The 25,656-nt window shown below is 34.3% G+C and overlaps 1 protein-coding gene across 2 annotated transcripts in view; it reads left to right on the top strand.

Annotated features, from left to right (window-relative positions):
- Positions 1-16,925, top strand: part of LOC149796707 (asparaginyl-tRNA synthetase-like) — a 69,620-nt gene extending 52,695 nt beyond the window's left edge. For both annotated transcript variants that reach the window (XM_089961336.1, XM_089961337.1), the window contains 4 exons: positions 984-1,050; positions 2,958-3,089; positions 11,048-11,172; positions 16,022-16,925. In XM_089961336.1, the coding sequence (XP_089817462.1) occupies positions 984-1,050; positions 2,958-3,089; positions 11,048-11,172; positions 16,022-16,166 (469 nt within the window). In that variant the 3' untranslated portion in view covers positions 16,167-16,925. The remainder of the gene's footprint in view (positions 1-983; positions 1,051-2,957; positions 3,090-11,047; positions 11,173-16,021) is intronic.
- Positions 16,926-25,656: the final 8,731 nt, after the last annotated feature.

Genomic DNA, 25,656 nt, shown 5'->3' with positions numbered 1-25,656 from the left:
GTTGCTTGCTAATACATTTCTTCATCATAATGGTTAACAGGGTAGAGGTTGCATTCTGAGGGTTACCATGGTAGATGTTGCTTGCTTATACATTTCCTCATCCTAAGGGTTATCAAGGTACAGATTGTATTCTGATGCATTTCATCATCCTCACACCTTATCCTAGCATTAGTGCTATTCTATAATGTTTTAGCAGAAAAAATACATTTTTATGACAACTTATGTTTCTTCTAGAATACCAACTGGATCACATAACAATTAAGCCATCCTACACCTCCATGGAGAATGCAAGCATTCTTAAGTGAGTTATCACTTAAACTGAAGAATGTATTGTATATGGGTAGCTACCTTATAAGGGGAAGTAACTAAATAGATCTTGGAAGCACTCTGTCTCACCAATACAATTTTTATAGTCATTTTTTATAAATATGGGAAAGACAAATTTGTTCATCTTTCTTGGAGGACTGGTGTTCAGAGCTAGCATAGTTTTTTTCCTAACATGTTTTGATTGCATAAATATTATCATAGAAAATTATGTATATGTCCTGTTTTGGTGTGTATAATTTTAAATCATTTCTACTTCTCCACATAGTTCTCTGGCAAAACATTCGATTCAGCCATTTTGGAGAAAAATGCAATTCCTTGCAATCATGATGTCATCTGGAAGCAATGATGGTAGAAATTAATTGTGTGCAAGCCAATGTTGTGCAAGCTCATTTGAATAGAAAAACTGTGAGACAGTGCATTCTGCATAACTTAATAAAAAAGATTGTTTTACCTTTAGATTGAGAATATATGTTACCAACCTGTAAGCATGATAACACAGAAACCACTTCACCCTGGTAGATATGGGTTGGTTGGTATGTTCTTGTGCCATTTGAAAGGTTTTTACCAACTTCATCACATTTTAGGATAACTTTTTTGTTTTCATTGGGGACATAGTGTCTTTTGTCAGCACGAATTGTGTTCATCACTAATTTCAGAATTCCATACACAGAAGCAGTTGAAATCCTGGAAAAAAAGAATGATGACTTTCAGTTCAAGATTTCAGTAAGTATTTGATGAATTGTGTGTATAAAAGATGATGCAGTAAGTATTTGATGAATTGTGTGTGTATCAAAAATGCTGCTGTAAGTATTTGATAAATTCTATGTGTGTGTGTGAAAGATGATGCTGTAAGTATTTGATAAATCATGTGTGTATGAAAGACGATGCAGTAAGTATTTGATGAATTGTGTGTGTTTGTGTGAAAGATGATGCAGTAAGTGTTTGATAAATTGTGTGTGGATAAAAGATGATAAAGTAAGTATTTGATAAATTGTGTCTGTATAAAAGAAGATGCAGTAAGTATTTGATAAATTGTGTGTATGAAAGATGATGCAGTATTTGATGAATTGTGTGAGTGTGTGTGAAAGATGATGCAGTTTGATAAATTGTGTGTGGATAAAAGTTGATACAGTAAGTATTTGATAAATTGTGTGTGGGTAAAAGATGATACAGTAAGTATTTGATAAATTGTATGTGTACAAAAGAAGATGCAGTAAGTATTTGATAAATTGTGTGTGTATAAAAGAAGATGCAGTAAGTATTTGATAAATTGTGTGTATGAAAGACGATGCAGTATTTGATGAATTGTGTGAGTGTGTGAGAAAGATGATGCAGTTTGATAAATTGTGTGTGGATAAAAGTTGATACAGTAAGTATTTGATAAATTGTGTGTGGATAAAAGATGATACAGTAAGTATTTGATAAATTGTGTGTGGATAAAAGTTGATACAGTAAGTATTTGATAAATTGTGTGTGGATAAAAGAAGATGCAGTAAGTATTTGATAAATTGTGTGTGTATAAAAGTTGATACAGTAAGTATTTGATGAATTGTGTGTGTATAAAAGTTGATACAGTAAGTATTTGATGAATTGTGTGTGTATAAAAGTTGATACAGTAAGTATTTGATAAATTGTGTGTGTACAAAAGAAGATGCAGTAAGTATTTGATAAATTGTGTGTATGAAAGACGATGCAGTATTTGATGCAGCATTTGATAAATTGTGTGTGTATAAAAGAAGATGCAGTAAGTATTTGATAAATTGTGTGTGTATAAAAGAAGATACAGTAAGTATTTGATGAATTGTGTGTGTATAAAAGAAGATACAGTGAGTATTTGATAAATTGTGTGTGTATAAAAGAAGATACAGTAAGTATTTGATGAATTGTGTGTGTATAAAAGAAGATACAGTAAGTATTTGATAAATTGTGTGTGTATAAAAGTTGATACAGTAAGTATTTGATAAATTGTGTGTGTACAAAAGAAGATGCAGTAAGTATTTGATAAATTGTGTGTATGAAAGACGATGCAGTATTTGATGCAGCATTTGATAAATTGTGTGTGTATAAAAGAAGATGCAGTAAGTATTTGATAAATTGTGTGTGTATAAAAGAAGATACAGTAAGTATTTGATGAATTGTGTGTGTATAAAAGAAGATACAGTGAGTATTTGATAAATTGTGTGTGTATAAAAGAAGATACAGTAAGTATTTGATGAATTGTGTGTGTATAAAAGAAGATACAGTAAGTATTTGATGAATTGTGTGTGTATAAAAGAAGATACAGTAAGTATTTGATGAATTGTGTGTGTATAAAAGAAGATACAGTAAGTATTTGATAAATTGTGTGCATACGAAAGATGATCAAGAATGTAATGAAAAGCCTTTGGTATTAAATTTCTACACAGCCTAGCAGAGAACAAGCTGAAAATAAATATCCAGGTTGCATTTTTCACTATTATGAACAAGAAGAAGAAGAGTTTCAGATCTGTGAAGTTAGCTGCCGCAAAATTCATAAAACCTGTATGGTTTAGAATGAGAGATCCTTTGTTAGTTTTGTCTGTGTATACATGTACATGCTAAGGTTGCTGAACTTTTTATCAATCTATATATACTATATGACCTGTTTTCAGTGGGGTTGTGATTTTCAAAAGGAGCATGAGAAGTATTTAGTCAAGTATTGTGACAACATTCCTGTATTTGTAACTGATTTCCCCAAGGAGCTGAAACCATTCTATGCCAAAGTGAACAAGGATGACAAAACGGTAAGATTATCAGAGAAAAAAAATCAGATAGCCCAATGTTTGGGACCTCTGAAAATCTAGATTGGGCCACCTATGCACTAAGTGAGTTTAACCATCGGACTTGTAAAACAAATATCTAATTTCTAGAATGAGTCTTGTTACCTGCTACAGTCATTTGCAGTTTATGATGTGAGTTTAGATGTCATTGCACTGGAGACCTTGTGAAAAGGTCAAAACTTTAGTGGCCTAAAACCTGATTGTGCTTCAGAAAGGTATTTATTATCATTGAATTTGCTGGAAAGGAACCTTGAGCGTGCTGGAGAAGTGTGGTATTTTTATATTTAAGCTTCTGAAATGCACTGATAAATTATTAATAATCATTTATTTGTAGGTCCCTCCCTCCACCATGTGAAGATCATTGGTGTAATGGTATTGAAAGTTACTATATATACTTGCTTATAAGTCAAGTCAAACTGCAAACAACGATCCTGGTCTGCCATGACATAATGTGCCTGCAGATCAGGTCTATGTTTTTTTTGTTCTCTTGACAACACAGTCCCAGATCTGCCTTTTTGCATTAAGCAATGGCAGATTTGGGTCAATGCAGTTTGCAGTTGTTCTCAAATTATAAGCGAATACATACAGAACTTACTTTATGTGCAAAGTGATGCATGTAACCTGTGACTAAGGAACAGTATTATTTATGTTCCTCATATTTCATTGGTTATCTATAATTAGTTGTCACAGATCCTGTTTAAATAATAATGAGCTATCACTTGTTCTACACAGTGACTTGGTAATTCAGCACTGGAATGATTGGAAATATATATATATATATATATATATATATATATATATATATATATATATATATATATAAAGCAGTACCCAGGGATCACGCTGGGCTTCGCCAATGTCACAAATTGCGATATTTTTTCCTTTATTGGTGACAAAATATGCCGTCTGATGATCTTTTTGTTCACAACAGTTTTGGCTGTTAAAAATTGTATATGCAGTCTTTGGTTTGGAGTTGAGAAATTCAATGGCACCATGACAGGAAAAGTCATAAACTTGGATGTAAAATTGTGCTGGAATCTATTGTTACATAAAAAAATCCTTCGTTCATATTGACAAACCACCCTAACACAGCATGTCTATCCTTAGTACCCTGTGCTGTAATACAACCCAAATAGTCATGTTACCTGACTAGCTACAGATGACCACGTCTGAAGGCAGGAACTGAATGACTACAATCTACCTGACAATGGCTGTTTGTTTCCTTTTTGAAAAATGTACCAGAAAAAATTAGTTTTGCTTAAACTTCAACAAAAACTGATTACCTTTGAAGCATTGATTGTTCTGTATATATACTAAGCAAATGAAAGAAATGATGTCTCTGTCAGTGTTTTATAATTATTTGATGTTGCCACAGCAATAACAAATGGGCATTCATTTGGTCCTGCAAAGAGAACCTTTAGCGGCACGTTCAATAGCACATGAACATTCATCAAAGCAAGTCGACAGCCTTTGATCAAAGAAAGTCGGCAACAAACTTAAATAAAATCATTGTTTCCTTTCTTCTTTGTGATTGGAACATATTTATTGTGCCATGAAAGTTTCCTGTTTGCAACAGAAAAGTTAATGATTACAATCGCTACCAATGGTGGTTTAAAACCGCAATTAAAGTTCCAGTATTTTAAAACAATAGATATCTGGCCGTAGAGTTTAATGAAAGTGGGACATCTCACAAGAATGTTAAACTGTTTAATTGTTCACGTTTTCATTTTCCTATGAATAGCCTCATGCCCTTGGTATCCTCAGCATCATGGTAGTTGTCTCTGGCTGACCAGAATCGAGGCCAATTTAAGTACATGTACATGTAGCATATAAACAACTCTACAGTCACATTCTACTAGAATAATAATAATTAGAGTGGATTGTTTCGGGAAACTTGTTTGTTGACAATGGGATATAGATCAAACGAGGGCTGAAGTTTTATATATATATATATATATATATATATATATATATATATATATATATATATATATATATATATATATATATATATACGTTTTAGTTGTGTTTTCTAATGGATTTGACTGATACATGAATTTTCTAACATATGATCGAATACTCAAATTCATGGAGTTTTTACACATTAGTAAGTTGTCAATATACAAGTGCATTTCAGACTAGTTTTCTTCATTCAATCAAAATTTGCATTCTTTTTCTCTGCCAAAATCCAAGCCACTGACAACAGGTCATCTCTTAAAAATTTAACTTGTTTGTGCAATTTCAATTTATTTTCAGCCCCCCCCCCCACTTATCGAAACATCCGCTTATGTTGACAATATTACCTTGGCCCTGAGGATGTCAAGAGAAATGGATAGTACTGTATTATAAAAATGGTATCAGTTTTTGAAAATTGGCAACAGAATAGTGAGGTTGGTGATTTGTTTGGCAACAACTTTATTAAAGTCAGCACCATCCCTGGGTACCTGTATGACTGTTTGACAATTAAGCTAAGCTAGTGGGATTTTCATATTGAAGCTTGTGAAGGGAACTGGTATGTGTTTTTTATATTCAGTTAATTGTAGGTACCTCCACTGTGTGCAGATCATTGGCTTAATGGAATTGAAAGCTACCATATATGCTTGCTTAGAATTAGTCCCAACAAACTACACAAGAGCCAGATCGGCCAGCGTATTATGCAACGGCATATCTGGGTCTGTGCAGTTTGCAGTTGGACTCAACTTACAAGTGAGTACATATGGAATTAACTTTCTGTTTAAAGTGATGCATGTAACCTACGACTAAGGATCAGTACTATTTATGTTCCTCATTTCACTGGTTGTCTTTAATTAGTACTTACGGATTCTATTTAAATAATAATAATAATGTTTAATAATGTTTAAATATCAATTGCTCACTGACTTGGTAATTGAAATACTGGAATTATATATATATATATATATATATATATATATATATATATATATATATATATATATATATATAGTGGTACTTGTATGATTATTTTACAATTAAGCTATGCTAGAGGGATTAACAAAAAATATGAAAATGTGGCCCTTTTAGGCAAGTGGATTTTTGGGCCAATGCTGGTGATTTTTTTAAAGCCCCAGGTCTGTGTCTGAAAAAAGATCTTGTTTATGATTGTTGTAGTGCATGATTCAAATTAGAAAAAGCTAATAGGAATTCATTATGAGGTAGTATTCTTCTTTTTTCTATTATCCTCACATTTTTTAAAGAATGCCATCAATATTATGATACCATCCATCAATCTGTCTGTCCATCCATCAGTCTGTCTGACTACAGCTCATAAACTGCTGAGTGGAAACACACAACTTTCTTGTTATGCTGCTGTAACCATCTGCAAGAGGAATGTCATCTTTGACTCCCATCAGTTGGTTCCTTTAGAGGGGGACTTCTTCTAAATGGATGATTATATGAATGTGAGGTTTTCACCAAAACACTTATTATGATGTCTGGTTGGTTCTAAAATTAAAATGGTGCTGAAGTTGATCCTAAATGGTCCTGCTCCGATATCCAGTATGGCTGCCATTTGAGCTATCTTTAAAATCTTGTTACAGTTGCTTATCCTGAATGAATGATCATAATGACATGGTGTTTTTAATGAAAGACTTCTTTTGTTTGGTCCTAAATAATAATGGTACCAAACTGATATCTTATATGTAGGCTCCTGGTCATAATCGAAATCATCAGAGATCATGATGATATAAACCCACTTACCAAGTTCGGTTTAAATTAGATGAGACATATGGTTGCCACCTCAAGAGAGGACACAAGGTCAATCTGTCATGCAAGATATCTTATAAATGTCTCATTCTGTCAGATGCAAGATATCTTATAAATGTCTCAGTCTGTCAGATATCTTATAAATGTCTCAGTCTATCAGATGCAAGATATCTTATAAATGTCTCAGTCTGTCAGATGCAAGATATCTTATAAATGTCTCAGTCTGTCAAATGCAAGATATCTTATAAATGTCACAGCCTGTCAGATGCAAGATATCTTATGAATGTCTCAGTCTGTCAGATGCAAGATATCTTATAAATGTCTCAATCTGTCAGATGCAAGATATCTTATAAATGTCTCAGTCTGTCAGATGCAAGATATCTTATAAATATCTCAATCTGTCAGATGCAAGATATCTTATAAATGTCTCAGTCTGTCAGATGCAAGATATCTTATAAATGTCTCCGTCTGTCAGATGCAAGATATCTTATGTCTCAATCTGTCTGAAGCAGATATCTTATAAATATCTCAATCTGTCAGATGCAAGATATCTTATAAATGTCTCAGTCTGTCAGATGCAAGATATCTTATAAATGTCTCAGTCTGTCAGATGCAAGATATCTTAAAAATATCTCAGTCTGTCAGATGCAAGATATCTTATAAATGTCTCAGTCTGTCAGATGCAAGATATCTTATAAATGTCTCAGTCTGTCAGATGCAAGATACCTTATAAATGTCTCAGTCTGTCAGATGCAAGATCTCTTATAAATGTCTCAATCTGTCAGATGCAAGATATCTTGTAAATGTCACAGTCTGTCAGATGCAAGATTCTTATAAATGTCTCAGTCTGTCAAATGCAAGATATCTTATAAATGTCTCGGTCTGTCAGATGCAAGATATCTTATAAATGTCTCAATCTGTCAGATGCAAGATATCTTATAAATGTCTCAGTCTCTCAGATGCAAGATATCTTATAAATGTCTCCATCTGTCAGATGCAAGATATCTTATGTCTCAATCTGTCTGAAGCAGATATCTTATAAATATCTCAATCTGTCAGATGCAAGATATCTTATAAATGTCTCAGTCTGTCAGACGCAAGATATTTTATAAATGTCTCAATCTGTCAGATGCAGATATCTTATAAATATCTCAATCTGTCAGATGCGAGATGTCTTATAAATATTTACAGAGCAAACTTATAGAACCTGTCTATGCCAGTTATGACTTGAACTTAAAACAGTGCAAAATCTGGATGGAATTCAGCCTCCAGAATTGAAGTAAGATTTTATTAGTCAGATATAAAATTCCCTCATTAATATGCATAGATCTTGCCTTTAATCAAATTCATTCATCATCGTGATGATATAAGACTTCATCAACTTTGATAAAAATAGATGAAAAATAATCACTAGATTATTGACTAGTTCAGATAGATGCAGTGTCAGGTCACTTATATCTATGAATTTCACTCATAATCATACTCAACCGATCAGATGCAAGATCACCTAAAAAATATCCATAGGTGTCACTCATCAAAAAAGTCATCAAACACTTTGATAGTATTAGCTGATTTTTGAAGTTTGATTAAAATTCAGTAAGGAATACAGACTTTCAAGTAGTGAGGTCAACCAGTCATATGCAAGATCACCTTAATATATACAAATCTTGTTCATAATAAAATGCATTCAGTATTTTAATATGGACCAATTTACCAAGTTTGATAAAAAAAATATGATCAGAAATCTCAGTCATTTTGATGCAAATTCATCTTATTTATATGTATAGATAATGTTCAAAGTTGTACTTGTCCGTGATAGCAGTTTATAATTTACATCGGTTTACCAAGTTTGATTAAAATAAGATCAGAAATACAATCGTCAGAGTGGTAACAAGTGCTGCCAGTTAGATTCAGAATTATAATGTAACTATGCATGCATCTTGCCATTATTGAATTCATGCAAATTCTTGATCACATAAGCCTATGTTTGAAATTTGATTAAAGTTAGGTCTAAAAATATGGCTTCCATAGTGGTAACAAACTCAGCAAAATCAGATGCAAGATCACTTCATTCATATGTGTAGATCTTGTGTATTACCAAAATTGTGTCTTCAGACTTGATGGTATAAGTATAAATTGTGTCTTCAGACTTCATGGTATATAGTCCAAATTACATCAAATTGAAATTTGACTTCTGAAGTGGTACAAGCTTAGCCTAACATTGTTTGTTCACTACACATCTTGTGTGAAGGGTGGCATTGACATTAGGATTTTCACTATAACACATTTTTTGCAATATTGTGTGTGTGTGTGTGTGTGTGTGTGTGTAGCTTTAACAATTTGAGCCATGCTGCTATGGTGTCTGCAGTATGGCAGTGTATATTGATGTCTAGCACAGTGGCATCATGCTGCAGACATGTGGCATCATGTTCCACTCAGTCACATCCTGCCACCAGACCAACCAGTCCTAACACTAACCTCTTAATGCTGAGTGCCAAGTGAGACAGCTGCTAGTACCATTTTCATAAGTTTTTGGTATGAACTTGGCTGGAGATTGAACCCATGACCTCCCGCATCTGAGGCAGATGCTCTAACCATGTAGGCCACCAGAACAGTCTGCAGTATTTATTTGGTTCTCAAATTAAAATGGTGCTGATCAGACCACCAACTTAACTGTCATTTTGTGAAGGAAGTTTGAACAACAGACCCAGTTGACTCTGGGGTCATGTCAAAATCATTGTCATAATTTTTGTTCTTTATTTAGCTTATGAACATAGCAACTTGTATATAAACAAGTAAAGGGCCCTGAGTGGCCGAGTGATCTAAAGCGCTCACCATTATGGATCACTGCCATCTCACCTCTGACTGCGTGGGTTCGAGTCGCGGGTTTGGCCTATGTTGGTATGTGAGAAAGCTTGCCAGTAGCTTCTCGTGGGTCGGTGGTTCTATCGGGGGTTTTCCCAGGTTCTTCCTCCACCATTAATACTGGCCGCCATGTATAGCCTATCTTGTGCAGAAAAATGGCATTAAACCCTACAACAACAACAACAACAATATGCAAGTAAATTTAAACCAAACTTTGTATTTAGTTGCATTGCAATGAACTGGTTGACAGTCTGTACTCTGATATTGATTTTATGGTTGAATTTTCTGTCACAGGGTTTTTTTGCAGTTCTGGTTTGTGTGCATGGTAATTGAATGGATTTTTATCACACACAGTCTGTGAATATATCTGATGAATATCTTGAATGATGCCATGTAAATAACTTTCAAAAATATTATAGATTTAATCAAACATGGCATTTGGGTACATGTTGACAAGTTCAGTGATTTTCTCTTCATGATGTCAGGTTCAAAATCAAAGGACATGACAAAGAATTTTGTCCTGCAAATATCTTGAAAGCATGTTAGATTTTATTTTTAATGCAAATTTGGTATTATTTGAATATCTGAAAACAGTTTCATTAGCAGATTTTAAAAAATGAATGGACTTCTGAGGATTACTGGAAATAATTTTCTTCAGATTAGAACATATTTCCATTTTAGGATCTCTGGATCATTTCCTTTTGCTACAAAATTAAAGGGCCATTTTTGGCAGAACTTAGGAATCAAAATACATAAATTTATTTATGTTCTATAATTCAGGTAAATTTAATTACCTTTTGAAAGAATTTATTTTTAAGCAACATTACAATATACTTGTGCATTAAACTACTGATGGGGGGAGTTTAGGAATAAATGCATTAAGTTATTGGTTTACAATGGAGTGTACAAGACTTAAGAAGTGTGAACATACATGTAAAGTGTCAAGTACATGACTTAAGAAGTGTGAACATTCATGTAAAGTGTCAAGTACATGACTTAAGGAGTGCGTACATGTAAAGCATCAAGTACATGACTTAAAGAGTGTGTACATACATGTAAAGTTTCAAGTACAGGATTTAAGGAGTGTGTACATACATGTAAAGTGTCAAGTACATGACTTAATAAATGTGTACATATATGTAAAGTGTGAAGTACATGACTAAAGGAGTGTGTAATTGTAAAATGTCAAGTACAGGACTTAAGGAGTGTGTACATACATGTAAAGTGTCAAGTACAGGACTTAAGGAGTGTGTACATACATGTAATGTGTCATGTACAGGACATAAGGAGTGTGTACATACATGTAAAGTGTCAATATTTTCTGCTTCAAATAGGTAGCCGCAGTGGATTTGTTGCTGCCAGAAGTAGGCGAGCTGATTGGAGGTTCCTTAAGAGAAGACAGATTTGATATTTTAGAATATAGACTGAACAATTTAAAATTAGCTGATTTGTACAATTGGTAAGTTGTAGTCATATTTTCCCCATCTTTCTTTTATTTTTGTTCTTGTAGCTTTTGTTGTTTATGCCATTCTTGTTACAGAGCAATATTGTATGGTTGATTTCTAAAATTTATCTTTTGGCAAAATGCCATCACTCAAGAAATTGGACTCACACAGACATGAACTCTGAATATACATTCAGTTTATTAGCACCTTCAGTTTAATATTTTCTTCAAGTACCATGTACTTGTAATCTTTGAAAAAAATCAAGATTTGTTATCAATATAAAATGTTTACTGATTGTTCAAATATCAGGGTTCCCATGCTACTGGGAAATTGGGAAAAAGTCAGGAGAAATGATAAATTTTTTCCCAACGGTGAAACATCCTTGAATTTTGCAAATATTGATGAAAGTCAGAAAAACCCGGGAATTTTCCTCCACAATGTGATGCCCAAAACAATTACATAATAGAGTCATAGCTGAACTGATTGTGAGTTACATTTATCGAGTTCTAACCAGAATATTAGGAGGTTGCATTATGGATCATTTGGGTGCTTGCCATAAATATATTTGTTGAGACAATCCAAACACTCACCGGATTAGATTCATCTAGTAGACTTTTTGTTTCAAAGACAGCTCAGTATCCATATTTTTTTTAAATGGAAGGTATGAAAACCAATCTAGTATCACAAGCAGCCATCATGGTGGCGTTAAAGCTTAGCCGCTTAGCAGATGGGCTAGCAAACTTAAACGTTGCTAAATTGAGTTATACCTGTATGAAATCGATATGAAAATTATTTATTTTCTCAGAAATTGTGAGAGTATTAAAATCTTTATGTCATTAATCTGCTGAAAGACGATGAAACTAATGCGTTGATGAAAGTTGAACTTGTACTATCGATTTCGATAGCATGTCACACAAGCACACAGAATCTCACAACTGTCATTTTCAAATATTGTAAAAAAAATATTAAATAAAAGTCGTATACTGGTTGTAATAAAAATACAAAAATGAAAGAGCACAAAATTTTCTATATTTATTCCAAGACCAATTTTGGAGTTTTGTTGTATCACATGACAACAATGTTGACATATGCTCTCTCACACAGGAAGCATATGAAGCAGGGAACCAGACTACTCTGCTTGATGGCCAAGTTTCTTGTAGTTGTTCTCAAAATAAAAATGTTGAGAATTATATGTTTTTTCTGGGTTTTGCAAAAGGTATCACACTTTCATTTAATATAATTGAAATTTTGTACAACAACATTAAAAAGAAGTTTATTATTGATATCACATAACTATCCAATGTCGTTGTTTGAGATTTGTGAAGTAATGTGACTATGAACTCAAATGGCGAGTACTGGGTCAGGTTTCGTCTATACTGAGTTTTGTCTAGTCTGTCAGCAGAATAAAGACATAACGATTATAATACTTGCCATTTTTGAGAAAATAAATAATTTTCCTGTCAACTTAATGCATATATAAGTCAATATAACCTCATTTAAATTTGCTAGGCCAACTGGTAAGCTATCTTACGGTGGCAGCAGATTCCAAATTTTTTATATGTAACTGTTCTGAACCCACACTCCATCCAGAATGTCCAGATTTGAAAAATGGAGTTGGAATATTCTGCGGAAACCCGGATTATAAAAATTTTGAATCTCTGAGCTGAACTGTGGTGCGAAACTATTATGCATGTACATGTAGCTTGAAGCATTGGTATCAGATCTTAAATGGAATGCAAGAGAAATGGAAAATTGTTGTCCCTTTTATTTTATATTAAGAAACGATAAGATCCCATGTATCAATACAGGTTTGGGGACTGGCGTATTAAACTACAAGAAGACAAGTTGAGTTTTCATAAAATTCAGTCTTTGTTTATACAACAATATATAATTTTGAAGGTCTTTTGTATAAATTTAAATCAATCCTTTTGTAAATTTATTTAAATGATGGAATTTTGAACCAAATCATCTTAAGGAGTTTAGGTTGGTTGAAAAATCTTGTTTGAGATTTTATTGGCACACATAATTTCAGGGTTAAACTTTTTTTGTAACAAAGTAAGATTCTAAAACTTTGCATTTATTGTGGTTTTTTTATACTGTTATTGAAAAAGTTTACTTTGTATATCATGCACACATATTGCTCTAGAATTCTTTGGAATTAAAGGTTTGAAAGGAAAAAAATTATGCTCATTATGTTGTTTTTCTTGTAGCAACATAATGTAGGTCAGCAAAGTAAAGTTAGAATTTGTATTCTGTATACTGAAATGGCTTTAAATGCCAATTTATTGGAATATAGTCAAATTTGTTTCATGCAACTCTTTTTCTGGTTTTGTACATGATCATCTTTTTTGACATATATGTTTTGGAGAGTCTTGAAAGAGAAACATCTTCAGATTTGGAAAACACATGTTTTATAATCCAAAATGTTTTTTAATTCCATTCATTAATGGCCATATGTTAAGCTTGAAAAATTTAATTCCTTCCTGGAAAAGACCTGGAAATTTATATTTAGAAAAGCGTGGGAACCATGAAATATACCTAAAATATACTACTAGAAAAATAGCAGGGACCTGAGTTGCTAGGCATGTACTTTAACTTCCTGGTGAGAAAAGAATTTGATAAAATTCCAATTACTGTACACACACACACACACACACACACACACACACACACACACACTGTTTATATTGGGAGTGCTCAGTAAATGGATAATATGGCAATAGAGGATTGTCTAAGCAACAGAATACCTACAGTAACTCTCTAACTAGTCCTGTGTTTTATGTTCAACTACACACGGTCATGCGTAATTTATTAAACCCAGTACTGAACAGTTGCAGTGTAGTTTTATATATTCTTTAGCTCTGATATGGAATTATTCATCTAAACTTACTGAAGCTGACAAATCTGTTGGAATATTTGAAGGAAAAAATATACTGTTTCAAACCTGCATTTTGAATAATTTATTATTTTATTTTTTAATTTTTAGTGTATGATGGTCATTTGCTTCATTCTTTGTGGATTTTTATCCAAATAAATGCATACATTTTAATATTGCTTATTTTTATCAACTTTTTTTTTCTGTTCCTAAACTAACTAGGTTATTTTGACAGACTAGTTGAGAGCTTCATGGGAGGCTAGATATATTTGTATTCTAATTGAACTATCCCTGCTGAATAAATAATTATTAGTATTATCATTGGGTTTTTTTGGAGACAAAAAAATATATATAAAATGTGTATGCATATTTCAGTCATTTACCGAAAGTATTAAAAATATGAAAATAACCAGTTATTCTGTGTATTATAATAATAATAATATGCACTCATGTCATTCTGGAAAGACACAAATAATTAATTCATGCACATCAGCATTTAATTTTGAAAACACTCAAGGAATTCTCACATCACTCTGAAAACAAACAAATAATAAATACATACACTTATTGTTCTGAAAACACACAAATTCATAAACATATGACTTTGAAAACATGCAAAAAATATTGTATACACATATCACATTGAAAACATAATAATACTAGAACAGAGTCACATAAAACTTCCTCGGACACTTCCCATGGCATAGTGGTTAGAGCATTCGGCTATGATGTGGGAGGTCGAGGGTTTGATCCCCAGCCGAGTCATACCAAAGACTTACAAAAATGGTACTAACAGCTACCTCACTTGGCGCGCAGCAATAAGAGGTTAGTATTAGGACTGGTCAGCCAGGTGTCAGGATATTGTGACTGGGTTGGATATCATGCTGCATATCTGCGGCATGATGCCTCAGTGCTAGACATCACTATAAACTGTCACACTGCAGACAATGTAGTTCCTATGACTGGAAAAATTGTTAAAGCTACATTTTATTAAAAATCTAAATCTAAATATAAAACTTCCCACTTGGGGCATTTGTATTAATGGAATTTCAATGAGTTAGCCTCCACTTGGGGCATTTGTATTAATGGAATTTCAGTGAGTTAGCCTCCACTTGGGGCATTTGTATTAATGGAATTTCAATGAGTTAGCCTCCACTTGGGGCATTTGTATTAATGGAATTTCAATGAGTTAGCCTCCACTTGGGGCATTTGTATTAATGGAATTTCAATGAGTTAGCCTCCACTTGGGGCATTTGTATTAATGGAATTTCAATGAGTTAGCCTCCACTTGGGGCATTTGTATTAATGGAATTTCAATGAGTTAGCCTCCACTTGGGGCATTTGTATTAATGGAATTTCAATGAGTTAGCCTCCACTTGGGGCATTTGTATTAATGGAATTTCAATGAGTTAGCCTCCACTTGGGGCATTTGTATTAATGGAATTTCAATGAGTTAGCCTCCACTCAAATTCATCAGACCTTCAGCCAGGTTTCTTACCTGTCTTTTAGTTTGACAAGCCTAAAAGAGACTCAAAATATGAATGCAGCGTCCTGTTTAATGGAATAATCATAAATTGAGATAATGACCAAGTCTGAAGAGAACTATAAAATAGATGACAATAATGACCAAGTCTGAAGAGAACTATGAAATAGATGACAATAATGACCAAGTCTGAAGAGAACTACGAAATAGATGACAAATTTTGCATGATCATTACACAAACTATTCATCATTACATGTATCTATGTGCTTTTGAAATAAAACCTGTAGTAAAAGACAACAGTAAGCTGCATTCTTCTTGACATTCGGAATGAATAAATAAACTACAATATCAAATGGAGATTACCAGATCAAGTGGAGATTACCATATCAAATGGGGAATACAATTTGAAATAAAGCTGAAGAATACCACATTTAAATGTGCTGTTGATGTATGCATGATTTTTAAGTATAAAAATCTATTCAATGTTATCTTTCATGTTTGCAGGTATTTGGATTTGAGGCGATATGGGTCTGCTCCACATGGAGGGTTTGGCATGGGTTTTGAAAGGTATCTTCAGAGTCTTCTAGGAATCAAGAACATCAGGGACACAATACCTTTCCCCAGGTCACTCAGAAACTGTAAATTATGACATCCTTATTCTTTAAGAATTAATAATGTGTGAGTGAATGTTAACATTCTGGGAATAGTAAGCCTAAATTTTTAAATCATTCTGTCACAATTGGTTAGGTACTGTTCAGGTCATTTTTGGCCCATAATTAGTGTGTGTGCTAAGCCAAGCATGCATATATATATATATATATATATATATATATATATATATATATATATATATACATCCATACACACACACACACACAAAGAGACCTTGGACATCAAGATAGCTGGTTAATGACAAATAAAAGCAGACAGTTGACACAGAAGTATTACAAAGCAAATTGCTTTCAGGGCAATTTTCAAGCTAATTCAAATCATTTGATAGATGACATGAGATATAAAGACAGAAATAAATAAATAGTAGAAAAGGAACATACTTAATCATTCATTGAAGGTCAAATGTAAGAAAATGTATATATATGTATCAAAGAAAATAATTTGAGCACCCAGGGAGGCCAAAACTGCTGATTTATGATTTGGTGGTAGTTGGCAATATTTCTGCACTTTACATTTACACTACATGTAGTCCTTCAAATTGTTACAGGCAAATTATTATGTATAGACAGCTTGTTGTGGTATCGTGCTTCTTTTGCATAAGATTAGTTTTGTCCTAAAAATTCTATTCTATTTTTGTTTTAAAAATATTTTATACATTTCTTTACATTACAAGTTGAGTAAAATTCATAAAACTTCATGATAATCTCTTTCGTCAATAAATACTTTTTCTACTGCATTCAGTTGTATTTTTTTATTTTTGTTTTATTGTCAGCTGTAGACAAAATCTGGTCTTCAGCAGAGGGTACTATGAAGTTGTGTACTGAAGTAATTCACGAATTGTAAACAATGAATAATAGTACTAACACATATTGCAATTTAAATTTGCTCAATGCTGATTTAATTACTTTCATAACTTATATGAGTGTGATTCACATTATTATTTCATATTCTGAAGAGTTTTGTCAGAGTTTAAGATAGCGAATTCATACAAAGGTAGAATATAGTCTACAAAATGAATTAAAACAATGGTGTTTATAATGAGGGCTGTTCCAGTAAAACATATATCCCCCCCCGGGGACGGCACTTCAAAAAAACTTCTGTAGGAGGTTGTGTTTCGAACTATTTTGATTCTGACAGTGGAAGGTTGGTTAGGAAAATCACTTCTGTTGTGGGTTGTGCTAACAAAATGAGAAATCACTGGTGGGGTTGTCAGAAAGAAGAAGAAAAAAAATGAATATATATTTAAAATCGCATCTACTCCCCCCCAGCGGTCTAACGTGAATAAAACATTGGGTCAGAAAATGATGCCAGTACACGCAAGTGTACATAATTTGTACGAATTCGTGTACTTTTAAAGCAGTGATACGCGTTCGGCAAATTACATCAACGCCGCGGATATTTAAAAAATGTGCTTTGCGCAGTATGCAATTTGTATTAAATTTTTAACTTAACTTTAAAAGTGCATTTTGCGAAGTAATTCGCACTGCCGCAGCTTTCTCACAGTTCTTGATGCGACATCCAGATATCTGAATACTTTGTTCAACATGAATGGCTGTTAAACTAAATTTGATTCGTTCATTGGCCCTGGAACATACATTTTATGGAGTTTTAGCCTTACTTTCATCATGGAAGTTTTACAAATGCTTGTTTCCAATAAGGGCCACACAGGAAACCAAAATGGTTGAATCACAACACGGTTTGTCTTTAGATGTTTTCAGTTGGCAAATACTGGCTGGTGATAGCTATGATGACAATGAATTTCATGTATATCGGTCTGTTGGACATTGGAAAAATGTCACTGGAAATACTAGTGTGTGATTTTGAACCCAAAATTGATGTTGAGTGCGAGTCCGATGTGCGTGTTGGATGGACAATATGCCGGTTATATTTATTAAATATACCCATGTCTAACCAAGCAGACTATGGGAATGTTGGACTTAAAACCCTAATACAGCTTTATGGAAGAGATAAATCTGGCATAAAAGGCAGCAAAACACTGATTCAAGGAAATGAATCTTTGGCAGGGTTCATGTTAGTGAAAACTGACAGAGGTCTCGGAAACGCTTATAATCATGCATATTTGGACGCCAATTTTTTTTTTATTTAGGTGGGCGGTAAAATTCAAAGACTTGCCAGTCGTGCTTCAGTCACCTGCATAGTGGGAAAATGTGTTGATCAGTTAGCTGTGATGATATTTACAATGACAGAATTTAGTGGTTGAATGCCCCCCCCCATCATCACCATTATAACAGTACATCAAAAGAACATGCTGCAATAGCTAAGTGGCGAGATCAAAGGCTTTGACTGGCAGCTGGGTGGGAAAATCTACTGATATTTACAGTGCTTGAATCAGAGGCAGAAATACCCAGAGATGTACATGTGGTCATTTATAACAGTACATCAAATAAACAACTTTAGCTTTCATTATTATGTTTATTTCTGAGTATAACAGAATAAGCAGTGCATGTGACCTCGGAATCATGGCATGTTGAGACATAGACTTGAATGAGTATTTTGGGGTTCAATGGCAAACTGATGAAGATTGTGAGATTCAGGAGAGGGCTGAAGTTGCTAGAACTGATAGTTTGAAAGGGACATTAGCCAAGTGTAAGAAAATGTGTGATGCCTAGCTTAGTGCTTTGAATAAGACCTTCCTTGGATCGAAACAATTCAGACTCACTCTGATGAACAAGCAAGAGCTATGTCAGTGTTATAAAGAATGTAGAAATTAAACTCTGGCAACCAGTAGTTCTTATAATTGGCATAGTTTTCTGAGAGGGGACTGCAACTTTTCCTGATGGGACTCATAATTTTACCAAAATGGGAGCCATGGTCTCTTAGTTTTAAAATCTTAACGAGACCTCTGGTTCAAAACTTTTCTTTTTGGGACAGAGATGTCCAAGAGAGACTACCTATGGGGCCATGCATGTGAGATGTTGAAAATTGCACATCCATAAAGAACAGTAACTTGTTCAAGCTAGTTATGCATATGCGTTTCAGACAGCAGGCAATGAAAGGAGTTCACAGCACAGAATAATATTCGTACACAGAGGAGGAGATCATATTAAATTCAGATACAATTAACAGATTAATGCTCATAGGGAACATCAGAGAATCCCCATACAACATAATTAAGTGTGTGTAGATCTCAAGTTGGCAGAACCACTGAGCAACAAAAGAATAAAAAGACAAACTTTTGTATCATGCAGATGTATGACCAAATAATTATGTACATGCTCTCTATGTGCAAAACTTAAATGACATTAAACATAAGAGACTGCCTGATCTGTGTAAGGTCAAAGCAAGATGGATAAAATTTGTCCTGTTTGTGTTCGGTTCTTCCTATGTATTTTCTGATTATGGTGGTATTTTCTGCAGACCTTTTGGCACTTAGTTCCAAGCCATCATTTGGTATTTGTATTGCAAAATGGATAACTAAAAAAGTCTATTATCTAGTACAATACATTTTTAAGCAGTATCATTAGCCGATGATGAAATTGATGAAAAAATACTTGATGTCATTCTGATATATGGATTCTTTACTACACTAATCTGTTCATCCTGATTCTTTCTTTTTACCATCTCCTTTAGTCTTACTGGTACCAGTGCTTTTAATAAAATTGTAACGTCTATTTTCCTGCAATCTAAATATTTGTAATGATGTGTTATTGTCAAAAGGTAAAATGTGCTTAGTGTTGTAAAATGTAAAACTATTAATTAGCAAGGGACTAAAGTAAAAAGTGGACAGAAATTATTGCCATATTACAGTGCTGTTAGAAACAACAGAATAGTTGTACAAGATGTATTTTGCACAAAGTTGTAGAACTAGTGCTCGTATTGTCAGCATATATTCTACTTAAATAATTATATCATTATATCTGTATATTCCTATCAGTATTTTCCCAGTGGTAGTAATTTTCTGATCTGATGTTGTTCATTTCTTGCGCAATTTTTACACATCAAGAATTCTCACCGTATCATTAAAAAACAACGTAATCTGCACCAAATTGAGTTGTTTGAGAAGAAATTAATTTTTTTAACCCCAAAATCACTGAAGCTACGAGTTCTTGCATTAAAGTCTCACATTAAATAACATTTGATGTAGCCACAAGAGTAGTTTAGGATGCAACTGTACCAATTTCACCTTTGGTATATCCAAATCATGAATGTGATGGAGGAACATAGCTCCAAAATAAACACATCAATTTTAGAACCTGTTCATTGACTATGAATCAAGTATCTGAGTCCAACTGAATTGCTAGAAATTTTTGAATTCTTTTGACAACATCATAATTAGCTGTCAAATATGGAGTAAGCCTATAGTCTTTATGCCATCCCAACCAAGACCCCACCACAACCACGTGACCATGCCCAATGACATCACAGTAATAATTGCTATACAACTAGAGATGACATCTCTTCGAGAATTTTGATTTCAGTAGAGCTGTAACAGAGTGGAACAGTAAGAAAGAGTGACAGATATTTAAGTGTTAGGGAGATATTTAACAATGGCTATTCCCACCACCACCACTTCCTCATTGGAGGTCACACACACACAAAACGTAGAGTACATCCTGAAATCCTGGCAGCATCCCTGCAGAGGAGCTAATTTGACTATTCAGTTTTATTGGTCTCTGGTTATCCCATGGTATTTCTGTTACTTGAACATTATCTTACATTGTGTCCATTCAGCATGGTCGAAAAAGGCTTATAACCATTGAGAGTTGTTCAAGGACTCACATTACTACAGATGTGAAAGAACGAGAACCATACTATAAATCAGTGAAGATAAAATAGAGTATATATGTGTTTGGCTGTCCCTGATTGGTTGATAATGAAAGTAAGATTTTAGTTAAACAAATCTTTTGAGAACTTGTCCTACTTGTAACTGAAAAAAGTGAGGGACATTGTTTTATTAACATAATTTCCATCCCTTTACAGACCCGAGTTTGGACGACTCATTACTGAAATCAGCAGCTGACTCTTTGGTGCAGTATTGAAAGCACATATTTCAAATTTGTATAAATCCAGAAAATGGTGTGGCTGTTATGGTTTTTTTTTCTTCACAAAAGCTGTCATCATAGATGTGTCTATACTGATATAAATTTAATCATGAGCACTCAAAATTTTAAATTACTGAATTTTAATATCATGGTGTTTGCACAGGTTTACAGTGGGAACTAAATTAGTGCAGAGTCCTGAACTCTTGAGTTTTGTGCAGAAATATGGAATCCAAGCAGAATACATCCAGAAATGTAGAGGTTTTCAATCTTGGATTTAGTCTCCACATTGTGTTTCACACTGATATGCATATTCACAGAACATTTGTATAGTAGTAGGAAAAGTAAGTGAGAAATTTAGATACATATGATAAACAAGACAAACAGTATGTGGGGGGAGAAGATCATAAGAACAGGCTGGAATGGAGAAGTAGAATAAAAACAATAATGAGTAGAAGTGTGCCTCTTTTTTTTATGTGTGCAACATTATTTTCTTAGCTTCAGTAAGAAATTTCATCAAAAGGAAGACATTAAAGGGTGTACATTTAACTAAACCAATATGAATTTAGCTACTTAAAAGATGTATCAAATTGATTTTAACCTTCTGGTCTGTTTTTATCCATTCTGGTGATATGTCCACTGAATCAGTATGGTTGGAAAAAATATTTGGCAAATTTAAAAAATTAAAAATCTTTTGGCAGATTATGATTATACCCTACTTCTGCCTGAGAGATGTGAATAATTTTATTTCTTGGTTTGTTGATTGTGGTTGTTGCTCAATTCAAATGCATCATTAAAAACATTGATGCATTCTCATACTTTGTTACAGATATTTATTACAGATGCATATCATCAGATATTGGTGAATATAGCTTGAATAAGTTATAACAGTTCTAGTTGGAACAATGAACATTGTTAAGAGAAAATTTAAGTGAGCTAAAATGTAAACTTTTCGGCAGTGTGGGATGCAGGATTGCTTAAGACTTTTCCGTCTCATATGCTCACCATGAAAATTCCATTTGCACCAACTGATGATGACTTTTAGGTAACTGTCAGAAAGGCATAATTGATGATATTCTAAGATCTACAAAAATTACTTGAGTCAAAAGTTGTAAGCTCATACAGCTGTGGCAAAAATGATTGACTAATACCTTTGCTGCTGTTGCCACAGTTGATTAGTTGGTTGATTCAGTGTGGTTTGATTTGGGGTTTTTTGGTGATTTTTTTACAATATATTAGGTGGAGGAAGAACCCCGAAAGACTATATATGGCAGCCAGTTTTACTGCTGAAGAAAATTCAAGTCCTTTTGAGACACCAAACACCACTTATGTAGAACCACTGACCTTCCACAAGTAACTGGCAACATTCTCATTAGCACATTGGAGGCAAGTAATCACATGACAAGCATCTTGTACCACTGCCATGGAAGCCCCTAAGTTCTGTATCACAAGACAAGCATCTTAAACCACTCTGCCATGAAAGCCCCTCAGGCCATAGGTATAAATCTCGTATATCTATGTATCTGTCTATAAAGAAGTTCTTTGTTCCGCCCTGCCGAGTGTTGTTTTATTGGCATAGTTGATAAACTAGTTGAACTTACTCGCCACCCACTACCCGCTGCACTAACAGAACTTACCCACTACCTATACAACAACCCAACTTTCCCTTGTCGCTGTAGAGACCCAATGTTTCCCTTGTTCAATTTCTCTTAACGCTAAACGTGCCCAGGAAGTACTAAACAAATCAATCTTGACCCTGAACGTGCGCGAGGGGGTCTGTAATGTATTTTATCATACCCAGGGGGATTTTTGACTGGGTTTTCCATTAACCCTAAACAGCCCCACTATACTACTCTTACTCGAGCTTGAAAAAATATGTCAATGACTGTCTAAACAAACTAAATGTTCCAACGTGAAGCAGTAGATCGGATACAACGTCGAGAAATCCCTCTGATATATTTGCAATCCAGAATCCACATTCTGATTACGCCCCATGAATGTGATTAAACGATGATAAGCACGTTATACATGATTATTTTCAAACTTCAGCAACACTTCTTCAGACGGTTCCTGAGATTCATTTATCCTTAAAGAAACTTCACTAACCCCAAGTGGGTCAAATACCATATGATTTCTTACTTAAGAATCCCGTCGTCGGTTATCTTGAAAAGCTATAAATATATGTCGTGGTGCCGAAATTCCCTGTTGTGATGCGATTAGCTATGCAAAGGTACCAACAGTTGTACTCGTGATCGAATCTGTAGCCATTGTCAACCACGATATCGTTGATTTTCCGTCGCAGTTCATAAAAGAGCAGCTGTTGTTCTTCAGCGAGTGATGGTAACATTACTGGCATCCACAACGAAAGTTTTGTCACTGTCACATTTCTATAAAGTACCGCGGTTGCAGCTGGATCAACACCTTCAGCGTGCCAGATAGTATCGTCGTCCCCGGATTTTCGAACGAGAACATCTGTATACTTTGTCACGAAGATAACTTTTCCAACATTTCTGCAGAAACCATTGATATGTGACAGTGGTATTGCAGAGCTAAATCTTCCCTGAGCATCAATTTGAGTTTTACGTGCTACAAATCCCAGATTGAAATTCGCGTTTGCAAACTGTAAACCTTCAACACCGGCGTCGTCAGCCACAGCAGTAACCTTTTTTTTTTTTGGTCTCCGAAGAGTATAACGTCGGCCATCAGTGTAAACAGTGGTACTTTTTGCAAACAACATTGACGGACGAGCATACCGTTAATAATCATCTCTGTATCGGGTTAATCCTAATATCGTCGTAGCAACATAAACATCATAATGACAAACCTCAATTTCCCGACCATCAATAATATATCGTGCACCGTTAAATAATTCCATAATTCGGTTACTAACAAACCCATCCTGCGCATCACCATAAGGATTACCATCGGTTTTTATAAGTCTACCCCGAACTTCAATTAATGCCTCGGCGAGCAAGAAGTATCTGCTTGTATCCTTAACTTGTAGTTCTATTCGACTACTTTGGTTTGGTTCTCGTGTTTCATAAGAATAATATTGAAACTCACGCACAGACTCATCCTTGAGAACTGGTGCGTCCATGTCAAATGCTGGATCAGATACACGTTTGAACATTATTTATATTCTCTACTATCGAAAATGATGTACCATCACGATCGCTTAGCGAGTGCGACGATATAGTCCACTACCAGCTACCAAATTTGCAGTTATTTTTCGAGCTTCTTCGGTACATTGTAATTTAACTGGCTGAGGTTTTCGTCGTATTAATCATGCTAGTATATCCTTGATTGCTGAGAATGCTTTGCTAGCAACATCAACAACAGCACCAATACCTTTATCACGAACAACGTCAATAGTTTTCATATCCAGTTGTTTTTCAATCGGTATTGCTTTTGGGGCTATCCTTCTAAATAGACCCAGAACTATATCACCGAGTCCATCTCCGTAGATAGCTTTATATGTTGGCAATCGCGAACTTATCAACCTGACCATGATCGGTCCACGTTGAGCATTATGTATGATCATCTTATTTTAGTCATTCTATCTAATTTCATTGCATGATATTAATCATGTGGTAAGCATTAACAATTTCGTCAATGAGGGACCGATAAACATTAATGTCCATGATACCACCTGTATATAATCTTTGACAAATAGCAGCTGCTTCATTAATGATTTCTGGGGAATTATTACGGGCTCGTTTTCCACCAATGAGAATTTTTGTCTGTCCACATCTGCAATGACGTTAATGGGGCATGCGGTAATAAAGCCACTTCCCCTGGTACCTGTACCAACTTCCAGTGGCACCGGGGATAGAGCTTGCATCTTCCTCACTTGTTATTAGGGCTGGTTGCTGTGGCTTTTGTTTTGGTTTTGTTTTCGTTGTTTTATTTGTTGTTGTCGTTGTAATTGTTTTTGTTGTAATTGTTGTTGTTTTTATCGTTGCTGTTGTGGTTGTTCTTGTGGTTGTGATTGTCGCTGTTCCAACTGTAAGATACTTATCTATTCCATGGATAAATGCATTGTATTTTGTATCATTATGTCGGACCTGATCAACTCTATAGTGTAAGCGAAATATCCATTTGTAGCATCATTAACGTACTCGGGTTTCAAAATTCTTTCTCTTTTATCAAAACTGTGCACGGCATACGCAGATAATGTTTCCACATTGTCAATTTATTTTATGAAGGCAATACTCTCTTCGGTAAATTTATAATTTATATCAATTTGGCTCTTACTTGTTCTGGTTCTGGTATACGATCCTTTCTATTACCTATTTCAGCACGAGTTTGGTCAATACCTTCAAGTATTTATTTCATTGGTTGAGCAGCAGCTATTTCACCAGGAAGTTCTCTTAGAATTTTTTTTTTAGTTCTTTGTGCTGTTTTTTTATTTTTTAGTCGCTGCCACGGTTTGCTCTAACGTTGGAAGAAGATCCGTCGGTAACCGTT

Source organism: Sinohyriopsis cumingii, chromosome 6 (genome assembly GCF_028554795.1).
Source record: "Sinohyriopsis cumingii isolate HCF-2022 chromosome 6, ASM2855479v2, whole genome shotgun sequence".
Classification (NCBI taxonomy): Eukaryota; Metazoa; Mollusca; class Bivalvia; order Unionida; family Unionidae; genus Sinohyriopsis; species Sinohyriopsis cumingii.
The sequence above is the reverse complement of the archived record's forward strand: the minus strand, read 5'-3'. Positions and strand labels throughout refer to the sequence as shown.